The sequence below is a fragment of the Phocoena phocoena genome, chromosome 4, assembly GCF_963924675.1.
Source record: "Phocoena phocoena chromosome 4, mPhoPho1.1, whole genome shotgun sequence".
Classification (NCBI taxonomy): Eukaryota; Metazoa; Chordata; class Mammalia; order Artiodactyla; family Phocoenidae; genus Phocoena; species Phocoena phocoena.
This window is the reverse complement of record NC_089222.1, coordinates 80080177-80097521: the sequence shown is the minus strand read 5'-3', so window position 1 is coordinate 80097521 and position 17345 is coordinate 80080177. Positions and strand designations below refer to the sequence as shown.

Genomic DNA, 17345 nt, shown 5'->3' with positions numbered 1-17345 from the left:
AAAGCATCTAACATGTATTTAGCTCTTACTATGGGCCAGGAGTGAACGAAAACTCAACATGCATTAATCCTTTCAAAACTCAGACCCCTTCTGAGAGGATGTTATCATCATCCCCATTTCACGTATGAAGGAATCGAAGCTCAGGGAGGTCAAATGAGGTTCAGGGTCAGCTAGGAAGGGGCTGAGTCATTATTCAAACCCTGTTCTGTCATATTTTGAAACTCATTTTCTTAACCACTAGTAAGAAACTAGAGATCAAAAGCTATTCACTTCCTACCATTTTCTCTTAAAAATATTTCTATCAAAGTAATACATGCACATGGTTAAAAAGCAACATTTCCCTGTCCCAGCCCTGCCCATCCTCAGGCCTATTTCTCAGAAGCAACCACTTGAACACTTTCCTAGTGGTGAAGTGAGTAAAGTTTACCTTTAGAGGCCATCTATTTCTACAAGACCTCCTTTTCCTCTGCCAGCAATCAATCAACCAGGCCCCTCTCTCCTAATACTCAGCAGGCAGCCTCCTGCCATGCAGGGCTCGCCTGTTCATTGAAACAGACCTGCCCTATGCCACTCCCCCCCTCCCCCGCCCCAAGCCAGATTCTCTGTCCCTCCAAGCTGAAAACCAGCTAACAGGATAGTTGGTTCTCCTTTAGTGCCCTGTATAGTATCCTGTACCCTCTGGAAACAATATCCTCCTTTTGCCATCTAACAGAGATAAATGAGTCGAATGATGGGAGATTCAGGGCCGTACAGGAGACACTTTGAGGCAGCTGGAACCACTCAAAGGACACCATGGATGTTGCCATTTGTCTTAGGGCCAACCATGCTTCCAATCAGAGCAAGAAAGTTAGGCAAGTGGAAGGCAGCAGGTTACCTTGACACAAATCTTGAAGAAGGACCCAAGAGGAGTGATAAGGGCACTTAAGAGAATAGGTTAAGCTGGCTAGAATGTCTCCTTATAATTCCCCTTGCAGGTAGTTGGGGAGAAAACTGGTATTGACAAATCAATGAAAAAAACAGACCAAGAAATGGGAGAAACAGTGGGTGAATTCCACATGATTTGGGGGAGGACTCAATGAAGGAGTCCAAAGATTTCGAAACGTGACCCTCAAAACAGAGTACAGAAATAATAAGGGTCATGGCTTTGAGATGTATGCATCAATAGAGGTCTCTTCTGATTTCAGTACTCTTTGCAGAAATCACCTCATTAATTCCTATAATTCCTCTTTATAACCATTTTGTTGGTAACAGAGAGATAGTATCCCCAGGAGATGAAGTTACCAACCTTGCATCCCAAAACGAGAGCAATCCAAACATCAGAGTACCGGGAAGCACAGAAGTGTGTGCTAGTCAGAGAGCAGGACACGTCTCTACCTGTCACCTAGAAGGGACACAGAGTCAGGAATGAGGGCACCCACAGTTACCAGGAACACACATACACAGCAGATCTTTGTAAACATTCTAGTTTGTGAAATCCTCTATAGCATATAATTTCTCCCTTAATATGTAAAAACTATAACATTTAGGTGACTCCATTAGAATCTAAATGAGAGTAACCATGAGTTGGAGGAAAAGATGACAAAGTTGGGCTGACATGTGGATTCTTGGTGCCAGCAGGGCTTACCCCTGTTATGTGCTTTGCTACCACAGTGATTCAAATTAGTGCATCAGCAAAGTTACAAATTATTTCACATCCTCTTTCTGCTATTTGTTAACAGTTAAAACCTTCAATATTGAATCTGCACTGTCAAGATTCCCCTGTATTCCTCAGCTCCTTTGTTAGGCTGGAGATATAATGCTTCCTATTAACTGAACACTATATACTGGGCACAGTTGAGTCCTTTACCTGCATTGTTTCCCTTAATCTTCACCACAGCCCTATGAAATAGGTAGTATTATTATCTCCATTTTACCTATGAGGAAATAGAGACTTAGACAGGTTAAATAACTTTCCCAAGGCTGGTAAGTGGTAGAGCTTGGATTTGAATTGGGGTTGACTGACTCCAAAGAACACCTCAAAATACTACCTTTACCTTTCAACAGTTAGGGTAAAGAAGCTCTCTGTAGCTGAAAACTCTCATTACTGATAAGGTAGAAGCAGAGATAACTGCCAGGCAGATCTCTGTTTGCTGACATCTCAGCGGTTGCTGCTGGAAAACACTTGGGGCGGGAGGAGCAGTGGGAGCGGAGCAGACCCTGCAGACAAGAGGCAGGTGTTCATGGTGGCCACAGCTCCTGACTCGCCAGCCTCTTTGGGTCATTTATCTTCTCGTTGGGAGGATGTCCACACAGTGAATGCTACTGGGAGAATGACCCCCGTGTACCCACAGAAGCCAGTCCCTCCAGTTCAGGAACTAGATTCTCCAGGGATTGGGCCCCTCACCGTCATACTGACACTGAGAATCTGGAGGCACTGGATGGGATCAGTCAGCACCCACGTCATAAGCAGGACCACATCTGCTACCACCAGGGCTGCCACCAACCCCAGGAGCTGCAGGTCTTTGATTATCTGCAAAAGAGTCAAGGTCATAACTTTCCTTTGCTCACTGGCTATACAACACAGGGGCTAGAGAGTCCTCTGTGCTCTGAGATAGAGGCTCCAGGGTTAACCTTTCAAAGGGGCTTCAAATCCAGCCATCAGAGATGAAACAGACACTAAACACATGCAGTGATTTCTATGTGCATAGATTAGCACATTAAACATTTTCATTTGTTTGTCCCTTCCATATCCTGCCTTTTCCCACAAAGGAATTCAAGGGATATTATAAAATAAATACACTATTATTTCTATATATTTATATAGCACATAGATAGATGTGGAAAATTTTACATAAAACTATTAACAACCATTAACCTGGAGGGTCAGACTGAGAGATGATGGTGGTGGAGGAGAGATTACTAGCATTTTCTTTAAACATATGTGAAGCATTTGACTTAATACAAAAAGAATGTGTTATTTTTGTGGTTACAAAAATAAGATTTAAAAAAATGTATGCAGCAACAGGATGAAAAATATTAAGGAAAGAGACAATAAGGAGAATTATGATGAATGCTCAGGTGAGGAGAGCACATACCATTCAAGAATTGGGGCAGAAACATGGGTCTGCATTTTTGACAACCAAAGAAAAGAAGGAAGCACAACTAATTACATGATTCATGGTGTTTGTAAGATAAAAACAAATCAGTTGCTGAACCAAAATGCTCCAAACCAGTGATAAGGAGAAAATCTTCAAATCAACTAGCAAAAAATGACACAGTACGTATAGCGGAACAAAGATAAGGAGGACATCAGATTTCTCATGAGATACAAGGACAAGTGAGAAAACAGTAGAGGGAAATCTTCAGCTAAAGAAAATATCAACCTAGAATCTTATATCCAGAGAAAATATCTTTCAAAAATAAAGGTGAAATAAGGACTTTTTCAGATAAACAAAAGCCAAAAGAATTCAGCATTAGCACACTTGCATGAGAATGTTAGATATCCTTGAAGTAAAAGGAAAATAATACCAGATGAATATAGGGATATATACGAGGAAATTAAGGGCTCTGGAAATGTTAACTTCATAGAAAAATATATGATTGATATTTACTATTTAAATATCTTTAAAATATAACTGATTGTTTAAACAAAAATTAATAACAATTGTGTGGGGCTTATAACATATGTAAAAGTAAAAACAACACAAAGATTGGAGAGTGGGGAACTGGAAGCACACTATTGTAAATGAAATACTTATGCCATAAGTAAATGACAATTATATAATTATACACAGACTCTTCCAGAAATTGAATTGGAGGGAATACTTCCCAATTCATTCTACAAGGCTGCCATTACCCTGTTAGAAAACCAGAAAAAGATTTTATAGGAAAAGAAAGCTGCAGAGCAACATACCTTAAGAACATGAGCACAAACATTATAAACAAAATTTTATGAAAATGAATCCAACAATATAAGAGGGTAATACATAATGACCAAATGGAGTTTGTTTCAGGAATGCAAGGTTGGTTTGAGATCCTAAAATCATTTAATGTAATTCACCATATGAGCAAGCTAAAAATGAAAAATCATACGATTAACAGATACAGAAAACACATTTGATAAAACCCAACATTAATTCTTTATAGAAACTCAGTAAAATACGAATAGAAGGGAACTTCCACAATTAGATAAAGGGCATCTATGATAAAACTACAGCTAACATCATTCTTAGTTTTGACTAAGATAGGATGTTTTCCCCATATGATCAAGAACAACTCAAGGATGTCTGCTCTCAGCACTTCCATTGAACACTGTACTGGTGTTTCTAGCCAGTGACATCATACAAGATTGAAAAGAAAATTTCTTTTACAGAAGATATGAATCTATATAGAAAATCTGATGGAATCTGCACAAAAGCTACTAGAACTAATAAGTAGTTTTGCAAGATTGCAGCATGTAAGATCAGCTTACAAAAATCAATTGTATTTTTATATATTAGCAACAAAAAATTGGAAAGTGAAATAAAAAACAGTAACATGTATAACAGCATAAAAAATAAAGTACTTAGGAATAAATTTGATAAAAGATATGAAAGACCTCCACTGAAAACTACAAAAAAATTGCTGAGAGAAATTAGAAAAGACCTAAATATATGAAGAATAATACTGTGTTCATGGGTTAAAAGACACAACATTGTTAAGAAATCAGTTCTCCACAATTTGATCTACAGATTCAACACAACCTCAATCAAAATCTCAGCAAAAAATTCGCAGAAATTGGCAAACTGATTTAAAAATTCATATGGAAATTCAAAGGACCTAGATTAGCCAAAACAACACTGAAAGAGAAGAACTAATACTCCTTGACTCAAGATTTAACATAGGACTTCCCTGGTGGCACAGTGGTTAAGAATTCGCCTGCCAACGCAGGGGACACAGGTTTGAGCCCTGGTCTAGGAAGGTCCCACATGCCACAGAGCAACTAAGCCCGTGCTCCACAACTACTGAGCCCACATGCCACAACTACTGAAGCCCATGCACCTAGAGCCCATGCTCCGCAACAAGAGAAGCCACCACAATGAGAAGCCTACGCACCACAATGAAGAGTAGCCCCCGCTTGCCACAGCTACAGAAAGCCCGTGCGTAGCAATGAAGACCCAACACAGCCAAAAAAAAAAAAAAAAAAGATTTAACATAAAGCTACAGTAATATGGTATTGGTGTCAAAATAAACAATGACATCAATGAAACAGATTCAACAAAGGTGCAAAGGTAATTCAGTGAAGAAGGGACACTCTTTTCAACAAATGGTGCCAGAACAATTGGATATCCATATATTAAAAATGAACTTCAATCCACAGATCACATCATATTTCAAAATTAACTCAAAATAAATCATAGACCTAAATGTAAAAACAAAAACTCTTAAAACGTCTAGAAGTAAACATAGGAGAAAAACTTGGCGCCTTGGGTTAGGCAAAAGTTTCTTAGATCTGATACCAAACATGATCCATTAAAGAACAAAGTAGTAAACTGGACTTCATCAGAATTAGAAACATCTTCTTTGTGAAAGACATTCTTAAGTGAATGAAAAGTCACAAACTGGAAGAAAATCTTTGATAAAGGACTGTATCTGGAATATAAAAAGAACCCTCAAAACGCAATAATAAGAAAACAAACAACTAAGTTAAAAAATAGGTGAGAGATTTGAACAGATACTTCATCAAAGAAGGTATATGGATGGCAAATAAGCATATAAAAAGATGCTCAACACTGAATCAGGGAAATGCAAATTAAAACATAATGAGAATCTACCATACATACCTATTAGAATGACCAATGTGAAAATGACCAACAAAGTCTAATGTTGGGAAGGATGTGGAGGAAAGGGACTGACTCATACACTGTGGGTGGGAATGTAAAATGGTGCAACCACTTTGGAAAACAGACATGCAATTTCTTTAAAAGGTAAACATATACCTACCGTATGATCCAATCATTCTATGCTTAGGTTTTGTTTTTTTGTTTGTTTGTTTTGCGGTATGCGGGCCTCTCACTGTTGTGGCCTCTCCCGTTGCGGAGCACAGGCTCCGGACGTGCAGGCTCAGCGGCCATGGCTCACGGGCCCAGCCGCTCCGCGGCATGTGGGATCTTCCCAGACCAGGGCACAAACCCGTGTTCCCTGCATCGGCAGGCGGACTCTCAACCACTGCACCGCCAGGGAAGCCCCTACGCTTAGGTTTTTAACCAAGAGAAATGAAAGCATATGTCTACACAAAGACTTGTACACAAACATTCATAGCAGTTTTATTTTTAATAGCCCCAAACAACCATCAATAGGTGAATGTATAAACCAACTGTAGTTACATCTACACATTGGAAAATTACTTAGCAATAAAAAGAAAAGAACCACTGGTGCAAGTAACAACATAGATGAATCTCAAAATAATTATGCCAAGTAAAAGAAAGATAAAAAAAATACATACTATATAATTCCATTTATATAAAATTCTGGAAAATGCAAACTAATCTATAGTAACAGAAAGCAGGTCAATGGTTGCCTGGGGACAGGGACAGGGGATGTAAGAATTGGACAGGAGAGGGAGATGACAAGGGTGCATGAGGAAACTTGTAAATTATATCCCACATTTCACAGTGTATACATATGTCAAAACATATCAAACAGTAAATATGTGCGGTTCATTGGAGGTCAATTATACCTCAATAAAGCTATTTTTTTAAAAAGGAATTAGTGTTCTAGAGGGATGAATGAACTTACTGTCCTTTAGGCAAACTTTTTCATATGTATGGTTACTCACAGTGGAGCTTTTGATTCACCATAATTTAACAATGTTTGCTAAAAAAAAAGTCTTGTCAGTCCAGAGAAGTAAACTCCAACTGAGTAATATGTTAGGTCTGGGCAGTGCCTACATAGACAAAGGGTTTGATGATCTGGCTTTGAGGTGTGGGCAGCTCTATCAGGAAACCTGATAAAATGGGGGAATGTGGTTAGGATGACACCTGATGTCAGGCAAATGTAGGTGGTCTGGCTGCCACATAGCTTCTAGGGTTGATTCTATCTACTGAAATGGGTATGCTCTTCCTTGCTCACTGCTCCAGGCTCATCCTTCTTAGTGCAGAGAATGGCCTTCTTAAATGGAAAAGAATCAGGCTCCAGAGAGGGAAATAACTGCTTATCTGCTATAGCTTCTCTGTAATCACTCTCCCTCTGTCCACTTTCAGCTCACACCTGTGCCAAGCAACAGCCTCTCTGGGCATCTTGCTCTCCCTCAAACTGGTGCCAGATATGGGCCAGCTCACACATCCCCCAGAGCAGTACCAGGGCCTGGGGTGCATATGAAGCAGAACCTTTGTTTAAAGACCTATATCCCAATAGCACTGACACCGGCCATGTGACTCCAAGGTTTGAAGTAAGGAGCAGGAACTTCAGATCATCATAAAAGGGCCAGACCCAGTAATCTGGCACAAGTTTCTCTAGCTTTTAATCAGTAGTAGAGCTGCTGTCTGTGATCAAGCACTGTGTACTTGTTGCCTACTCACCACTCTCTTGTCTGGAACCCTCTGGGTAAACACCTTGTAGAGTCGCCAGCTCTTTCCCAGAATGGGGCCAAACACAAGGGAGGTCCCAATGCACAACATGGACAGTCTTACCTATAGGCGGAAAGGGACAGAAGCAAGAGGCAGGAGAGAATCCTTTGTGGTTCTCCATACATTCTGATCTGTAAAGCCTCAGTCCACAGAGGACCTGGGGCAGAAAGTGGACCTCACTGACTCAACGTTCCAGGGATTGCCTCTGAAAGTGTCCACAGCAAGGATAAATGTAACCACCACCCACATCATATTCAAAACAAAATTGAAGACTTCACCTACCTGAATGAGAGTTTCCATTGACCTTCCTGCTAAAGCACCTTGATGGTGAATCCCAAAGAGGTAAGCGCTACTGTAAGTCAGACAACTGCCCAATAAGGTCACAATGTTCAGATTGGGACTGGACATCTTCACAATCCTACAGGAAACCAGGAAGAAAGACACCTACAGTCATGTCATTTGCCCTGGGAGTGGGCCAGAATAATCTCCAATGCAGCCTCAGAGTAAAAGGCCATAGGGGAGAAACCACTTTACAAATCTGTAAATAAAATAAATAAAATAAAATAAAACTTTAAAAAAATTAAATAAATATGACTTATTTAAATTTATTTTCAAAAAGAACTAAATTCTGGTATTTCTTGCTTGTATAACTCCAAGTCTTTTAAAAGAAGGTCACTTCCTAAAAACAGGTGGTATCAGAGAAGAGTTAGCATTTTTCCATGAAGTTTATGGTTGCTAAGGGACTGCTCTATGCAGTCTAGTGAATAAATAACTAGCAGGTAGATACCTAAAGAGATACAGTTTGGAGCCTTTAAAAATGCACTGTAAGGTAAACTACTAATTAAAAAAAACAGACAAAGATACCACCAAAAAAGAAAATTACAGGCCAATATCACTAATAAACATAGACGCAAAAATTCAACAAAACATTAGCAAATCGAATCCATCAATACTTTAAAAGGATCATACACCATGATCAAGGGGGATTTATCCCAGGGATTTTTCAATATCCGCAAATCCATCAGTGTGATACACCACACCAACAAACTGAAGAATAAAAACCATATGATCATCTTAATAGATGCAGAAGAAGCTTTTGATAAAATTCAACAGCCATTTATGATAAAAACTCTCCAGAAAGTGGGTATAGAGGGAACCTACCTCAACATAATAAAGGCCATATATGACAAACCCACAGCTAACATCATACTCAAGGGTGAAAAGCTGAAAGCATTTCCTCTAAGATCAGACAAGAATGGCCACTCTCACCACTTTTATTCAACATACTTTTGGAAGTCCTAGCCTCAGCAATCAGAGAAGAAGAACAAATAAAAGGAATCCAAGTTGGAAAAGAAGAAATAAAACTGTCACTATTTGCAGATGACATGTTACTCTACATAGAAAATCCTAAAGATACTACCAGAAAACTACTAGAGCTCATCAATGATTTTGGTAAAGTTGCAGGATACAGAATTAATACACAGAAATCTATTACATTTCTATACACGAACAACGAAAGATAAGAAAGAAAAATTAAGGAAACAATCCCATTTACCATTGCATCAAAAAGAATAAAATATCTAGGAATAAGCCTACCTAAGGAGGCAAAAGACATGTACTCCAAAAACTATAAGACACTGATGAAAGAAATCAAAGATGACACAAACAGATAGAAAGATGTACTGTGTTCTTGGACTGGCAGAATCAATATTGTCAAAATGACTATACTACCCAAGGCAATCTACAGATTTAATGCAATCCCTATCAAATCACCAATGGCATTTTTCACAGAACTAGAAAAAATTTTTTTTAATTTGTATGGAAACATGAAAGACCCTGAATAGCCAAAGCAATCTCGAGAAAGAAAAATGGAGCTGCAAGAATCAGGATCCCTGACTTTAGACCATACTACAAAGCTATGGTCCTCAAAACAGTATGATACTGGCACAAAAACAGAAATATAGATCAATGGGACAGGATAGAAAGCTCAGAAATAAACCCACACACATATGGTCAATTAATGACATGACAGAGGAGGCAAGAATATACAATGGATATACACCCTCTTCAATGGGTGATGCTAGGAAAACTGTACAGCTACATGTAAAAGAATGAAATTAGAACATTCTCTAACACGATACACAAAAATAAACTCAAAATGGATTAAAGACCTAAATGTAAAACCGAATATCATAAAACTCCTCAAGGAAAACATAGAACACCCTTTGACTTAAATCACAGCAATATCTTTTTCCATCCGTCTCCTAGAGTAATGGAAAGAAAAAGAAAAAGAAACAAATGGGATCAAATTAAACTTAAATGGTTTTTCACAACAAAGGAAACCATAAACAAAACAAAAAGACAAACCTACAGAATGGGAGGAAATATTTGCACATGATACAACCAACAAGGGATTAATCTCCAAACTATACAAATACCTCATACAGATCAATAACAACAACAACAACAACAAAAACCAAACAACATAATCAAAAAATGGGCAGAAGATCTAAATAGACATTTCTCTACAGAAGACATACAGATGGCCAAAAGGCACATGAAAAGATGCTCAACATCGCTAATTATTAGAGAAATGCAAATCAAACTACAATGAAGTTATCACCTCACACCAGTCAGAACGGCTATCATCAAAAAGTCTACAAATAATAAATGCTGGAGAGGGTATGGAGAAAAAGAAACCCTCCTACAGTTGTTGAGAATGTAAATTGATACAGCCACTATGGAGAACAGTATGGAGGTTCCTTAAAAAACTAAAAATAGAGCTACCATAAGATCCTGCAATACCACTCCTGGGCATATACCTGGAGAAAACCATAATTTGAGAAGATACATGCACCCCAGTGCTCACTGCAGCACTATTTACAATAGCCATGACACGGAAGCAACCTAAATTTCCATTGGCAGATGATTGGATAAAGAAGATGTGGTATGTATATACGAAGGAATGTTAGTCAGCCATAAAAAAGAATGAAATAATGCCATTTGCAGCAACATGGCTGGACCTAGATGATCATACTAAGTGAAGTAAACCAGACAGAGAAAGACAAATATCATATGATATCACTTATATATGGAATCCAATTAAAAATGATGCAAACAAACTTATACACAAAACAGAAATAGACCCACAAACATAGAAAACAAATTTATGGCTACCAAAAGGGAAAGGTGAGGAGGGACGAATTAGGAGTTTGGGATTAGCATATACACACTACTATATATAAAACAGATAACCAACAAGGACCTACTGTATAGCATAGAGATCTATACTCAATATTTTGTGATAACCTATAAAGGAAAAGAATCTGAAAAATAATATATATAATACATATATTAATATATACATGTATGTATAACTGAATCACTTTGCTGTATACCTGAAACTAACACAACATTGTAAATCAACTATACTTCAATAAAAAAATAAAATTAAAAAATAAAATAAAATGAGCTGTAAGGTAAACTACTTTTTGACAAAACTTTGGGGAAATTTTCATCCACTATTTACTTTATTTGACGTGTAAATTGTTTTCCTCTCTCTGTTTGACCAAGAGAGGAAGAGAAAGCAGGGATTGAAAGCAGGAAATTTGGGAAGGGTTGTTTCTTAAGTGATTTTTAAATGAGGTTATAGAGCACTTTGAAGATTATAGGGAAATGTGGACAATCATGGTCTGACACAAATCCTGGGCACCAGTAGAGACCTGGGACAAGACAGAAATGTGTGAATTGGTTAACCTAAGGAGAAAAGCAGGTTTACATTGGACTGTGATTGATAACAATTAAGAAATAAAAATAACTAGTAACAGTTAAGAAGTAATGTAACTGTACTTAAGAGTTTTAGTCTAAATAGTGTATTCTGCATAAATGCAATATTTATACAACTAGTCATTTGGTAATTATACATTATTTTTTTCTTAAACTCACCTACATTTTCTTTAATTAATTAATTATGGCTGCATTGGGTCTTTGTTGCTACACGCGGGCTTTCTCTAGCTGCGGCAAACGGGGGCTACTCTCCATTGCGGTGTGTGGGCTTCTCATCGCGGTGGCTTCTCTTGTTGCAGAGCACGGGCTCTAGGCGTGCGGGCTTCAGTAGTTGTGGCACACGAGCTCAGTAGTTGTGGCGCATAAGCTTAGTTGCTCCACAAGATCTAAGGGAAGATGTGGGATCTTCCTGGACCAGGGCTCGAACCTGTGTCCCCTGCACTGGCAGGCGGATTCTTAACCACTGCGTCACCAGGGAAGTTCCCTATATGTTTATTTTTAAATAGTAACAAAGGGGAAAAGCATTCTTATCTATGTACCTGGATTACCTGGCTGACCACCTTAAAGGCCAGAGCGAAGGCAAAACCAGCTACTTAGTACAGCCTACTTTAAAGACAGGCAACGTACATAGGAGGCATTAAACAAACAGTTTGGCAATGCTGTACTTAGAACCATCACAACCACCATCGGCCCAGCTTGATTACTTCATAGCCGGCAACATAATTACGTCCACACATACAAGAACACCAAACCTCTGTCTGCGACTCAGGCCCCAAGTACGGTCACCGTAAGCCAATGAGTCCAGCTGAGCCTTACCCAGTCTTGGAGCAAAAATCTTGACTTTTTTCTCTTCCTCTAAAAGTGAGAACAACTGCCTTGTAAAATGGGGATAATAATAATACACGCTCCCCTCCTGCCCAAACCAAAGAGTTGTGAGGATTCAAAGGGGCAATGTAGCCAAGTGTGTGGCACAGGGCCCAGCATGTAGCAAGCATGTTGCAAGCATGTTGCCAACACAGCTGATGATACTGTTAACCTCATCATCTTCCAGGCTTTAGAAACCTGGGAATCACCTTTTCCCTCTTCCTTTTCCTTCTCCACCTCTACCCAATCAATTGCCAATTTCTTTCACTTGTTATTTCAAAAGCTCTCTGAGCTATCCCTCACTCTCCATTCCTGCTACCACATTTATCCAGGATACAGTCGTGTTAGGAGAAATGGAACTGGAGTCGGTATGAGATGGGAATCCTGGCTCAGCCAGTCACAGCTGTGTGACTTTCATAGCCTCATTTAACTAGTCTAGGTTCCTGCTTCCTCATTTGTGAAATGAAGATAATATCTTCTTTTGTATCCACCCACAGGGTACTGTGAGGATCAAATGAGGTGTGTGCTAAAACTCTTTGAATACTCTAAGGCGATGCCAAAATGTTAATCTTTAGATTTTTAGGTGTAAGCTTCAGCTCTCTGTAACACCAGTTTTTCCCTGTCCTAATACATCTTGCGTATTGCTTTCACACTTATTTTCTTAAAATACCACCTTCATCACTTACCAAGAGAACTACATGTATAAAGAACAATTTTCTATTGTTTACCTTAAGTCTCCTGTATCCCCATTTAAGATTTAGCCCTATCCTACCTATCCACTTCTTCCTTCAGGATTGCTTCCTCAGTCATCATGTCTTCAAACTGTGGGCTTAGAGTAATCTTCCCTAGTTTCTTTGTCTCTTCCCATAAGAAGGGGGAATATGTGCTGAATATTGTATACCAAAATAACAATGATTATCAGCAGCTTTGCAAAGCATTTGTTAAGAAAAGTATACATTAGAGAGACCAGTGCTGACACTGATTTAGAAAAGAGGGCACCGCTGACCGGGACTGGCCACTCAGTGCAGCCAGAAGCTTGGGCGGTGGTAAAACCACTGGGTGGGATCCTGCAGGACCAAGAACTGAGGCTGTTCTTCCCCATGGCCTCTCACAAACTCCTAGGCATCAGCTATGAATATCTGATGAGGTTCTCACCAAGCAAATGCCCAGGTTTCACAGCCACACGTCTGTGTTGTCTAGATCACTGATGTACGGTAGGTTTCTTTCTCAACTCCTCTCTGGACCATTTTATTTGAACACCACTGTACAATCAGGTCTCCTTTGTGTAATTCAGTACTGCATGAATCCTGATTTAGAATTCCTCCCCCTCCTGATTTAGTTAGGAGGAACTCAATTTAGTTTTTTTAAAAAACAAAATATACATTACATAGTCTTCACATCTCAGAAGTTGATGCAAATTAATTTTCAAATGGACATGTTATGGACTTATATATGTATGTTTTGATATTTTTCCTAAACAATGATACTGAAAACCTGCCTCAGAAAAAAAAATGAATAGAAGATGATTTACCTATTGTGTTTGGCCAAGTTAACACCTGTGAAGTCACTGAAAGGTGAATCATCTCCAATTCAGCAGGTGAATTATGCAAGTCTGGAGAATGTCTTTGCTACTTTGATAGGAATTCAACCACCTATATCATTTATATTTTTCTATTGAACTAAAAGATGAAGACTGCATATAATGAATATTTTAATAACCACAAACATAATTTCTACAAGGGAAGAAGATTTAAATATTATCTACTTATAAATAGCTAGGCCCATCTAGATTACTTGTGTTTCATTTATGAAGAGACAAAAAGCCCAGACTGGGTTACTGACAGTCAGAAACAAGGTGGCATTTTTTTTAAAAAAAGGATTTTATAGCTACCTCATTATCTTTTTTACTTCCTTTACTGATTGGCAATATAAGGCAAGAGTTTTCTTGATTTCTCTCTTCTCAAGTAAGGTTTCAACACATAGAGATAAATATCCATTTATATCTGCAGAACCTATATAAACCTGTATTATCATTTCAAAGTCTTTAATGAATTCAGATGCATAAATGACATCTACCAGTATGATGTTCTAAAAATCTTTATCAAATATCAGTTTCTGAACTTGGTCTTTCATTATACTTGGAGTTATAGAGACACTGGTATCCTGTTGTTTCTTCTTAATGATGTTAAGGACAGAGTTTGGAAACATAGCCTGTGAATGGGGCTGAGGGTACTTCTTGGCTTGCTGGTACTATTAGAAAACTTTCCTAAAATGTCACAGGGCCATGCTTTCTAAAATGCTACATGAGTCGATATAAATAGTATCATTGAGCTTTAAACATATCTAAAAACATACCCAAAAAGCTTTTTAATAAAACAATTAAGATTAAATTGTGAAATTTATTGAATTTCTTTTTCAGTCCACTGTTTTTGATCCACGCTACAATGGGATTATAAATCTAATTCATCTGGATATGTTCCAAACGGTTTTACCATAATTTTGTCTGGTGTGTTTCAGCAAATGTGATCACTTATCATTTTGCTTATTTCTAATGTATTAAGTTCAATTCAAATTCTGAACACCTCAAACTAATATTTGTGTGACCTGTAGCTATTTATATTCAAACTTTGTATTTTAAGGGTGAGAGCAGCCTGGCGCTGCTTCTTCCTCTCCTGCCTGGGCCACCATCCTAGGAGACCGTCCTAGGAGATTTCATTAACCTTTCAACTTCCAGAGTTTAAAGGCTTTAATCATAACAACTTCACTTTATTCCACTTTCAGACACCCTGGATCACACCCTGGGTCTTATGATCATTCAGAATGGTTCCACTTCAGAAAATTGAAACGCCAATATCTCTGATTTCAATGCATCCAAAATTTAACTCCTGGTCTCCCCCCTCAACCTGTTCTTACATCCTTCCTCAGTTCAGATAATGGCAACTTCATCTTTATATTTGCTTGGACCAAAAATCGTGAAGTCATACTTGACTCTAGCTCACCTCCCACATCCAATCTGTCATGAAATCCTATTGGCTCTAACCTTAAAACACATCCAGAATCCAACTACTTCTCACCACCTCTGCTGCCATCACCCTGATCAAAGTCTGACTTTGCATTTCTCATTTGGATTATTACACTAGCCTCCTAACTGGTCTCCCTGCTTCTACTCTGGACCCTCCCGACTTCTATTTTCAACATAGCAGCCACAGTGATCATGTCACTTCTCTGCTCAGAACCCTGCAATGGCTTTCTATCTCACTCGAAAAAAGCCAAAGTCTTTACCAGGGTCTACAGTGCTTACACATTTGGTCCCCGTTATCTCTCTACCTCATTTCCTACTTCTTTCCCTTGCCCACTCCACTCCACACACCTCCTTGCTATTTCATGAAAACACCAGGTGCTCTCACACTTCAAGGCTTTAAAGTGGCTGTGCTCCCTGCCTGGAATATTTTAATTCACATATGTGCATGGTTCATTCCCTCTCTCCCTTCGTATCTTTATTCAAATGTTACCCTCTCAACCAGGGCTATGATGACAATCCCACTTAAAATCACACTCTTCCACTAGATACTAAATCCTTATTACCCCACACTATTCTCTCCATCCCCATCCCACCATAGTACTTATTACCTCTAACATGTTACATAATTTACATATTTATTATTCTTGTTGTTTATTGTCTTCTCCTGCCAATTAGAATTGTTCATGATGTACTCCCAGCACTATAACACCACCTCACATATTAAAATCACTCAATAAATTTTGCTGTACAGCAGAAACTAACACAACATTGTAAAGCAACTATACTCCAATAAAAATTAATTTTTAAAATCACCCAATAAATACTTGATGAATGAATGAGTCTCCTATCCTCAGCCCTCTACTCTCATAGGCTTACATCTAATACACTTGCCCACTGACAACCTCCAGACCTTCAGTTCCTTGGTTCTTTAGCTTTCTCACAGTCTCTCTTCCTTCCTCTACTCAATTTCAAACCTCTGGTTGGTTATTGGGACTGTTCTCTCAACAACACCCAATTCCCTTTCCAAACAGGCCCTTTTGTTGCACCTGCTCGACAAAACTCGCATCAAAAGTTCAATCCATTGATGTTACTCAGCCATAAAAAGAATGAAGTATTGCCGTTTGCAGCAACGTGGGTGGACCTAGAGATTATCATACTAAGTGAAGTAAGTCAGAAAGACAAATATCATATAACACTTATATGTGGAATCCAAAAAAATAGTACAAATCAGGGCTTCCCTGGTGGCGCAGTGGTTGAGAGTCCGCCTGCCGATGCAGGGGATATGGGTTCCTGCCCCGGTCCAGGAAGATCCCACATGCCGTGGAGCGGCTGGGCCCGTGAGCCATGGCTGCTGAGCCTGCGCGTCGGGAGCCTGTGCTCCGCAACGGGAGAGGCCACAACAGTGAGAGGCCCGCGTACCGCAAAAAATAATAATACAAATCAACATATTTACAAAACAGACTCACAGACATAGAAAACTTATGGTTACCAAAGGGGAAGCGGGGGAGGGATAAATTAGGAGTATGGGATTAACAGATACACGCCACTATATACAAAACAGATAAACAAGGATTTACTGTACAGCATAGGGAACTGTATTCAGTATCTTGTAATAACCTGTAATGCAGAAGAATCTGTACACTGGAAACTATCATAAACTGTAAATCAACTACAGTAAATAAAAAAAAAATTACAGTTCACTGTCTGCTTTTACATCCAGGCTGCTGACTGCTGTGGGGGAAGATTGTAAAACCTTGTAGACCGTTGCCACCAAAATCAATCAGTCAAGCTTACTGTACTACCAGTCAATCTTTTTATTTGTTCTATGAGTTATTTCTTCATATTTCCTTTGAGTGACTCACTTCATTGGATTCAAAGAAATAGGAGCACGTGTCTGTCTGGATGATGCCCTCAGTCTAGGCTTGGTGCCCTCCTCCACGTCCTTATACTACCCCAGGGTATATGTGCATCAATACAATTGTGTTATATTACACGACAGTTGTATTGATTTTGTTGTCCCACTAGACAATTTATACTCCTCAAAAGCCAGGATGTTTCTTATTTGTCTGTATTTCAGCCCCTAGCAC

General features: G+C 38.9%; 1 protein-coding gene across 2 annotated transcripts in view; it reads right to left on the bottom strand.

Moving 5' to 3' along the window:
- The window catches only part of GPR156 (G protein-coupled receptor 156), a 58597-nt gene that overhangs the window by 15677 nt on the left and 25575 nt on the right, over window positions 1–17345 (bottom strand). The window contains exons 3-6 of one of the 2 annotated variants that reach the window (XM_065876672.1): window positions 7869–8004; window positions 7539–7649; window positions 2384–2509; window positions 1286–1381 (exon numbers count right to left, since the gene is read on the bottom strand). In XM_065876672.1, the coding sequence (XP_065732744.1) occupies window positions 1286–1381; window positions 2384–2509; window positions 7539–7649; window positions 7869–8004 (469 nt within the window). The remainder of the gene's footprint in view (window positions 1–1285; window positions 1382–2383; window positions 2510–7538; window positions 7650–7868; window positions 8005–17345) is intronic. The other variant, XM_065876673.1, reaches the window with a different exon arrangement.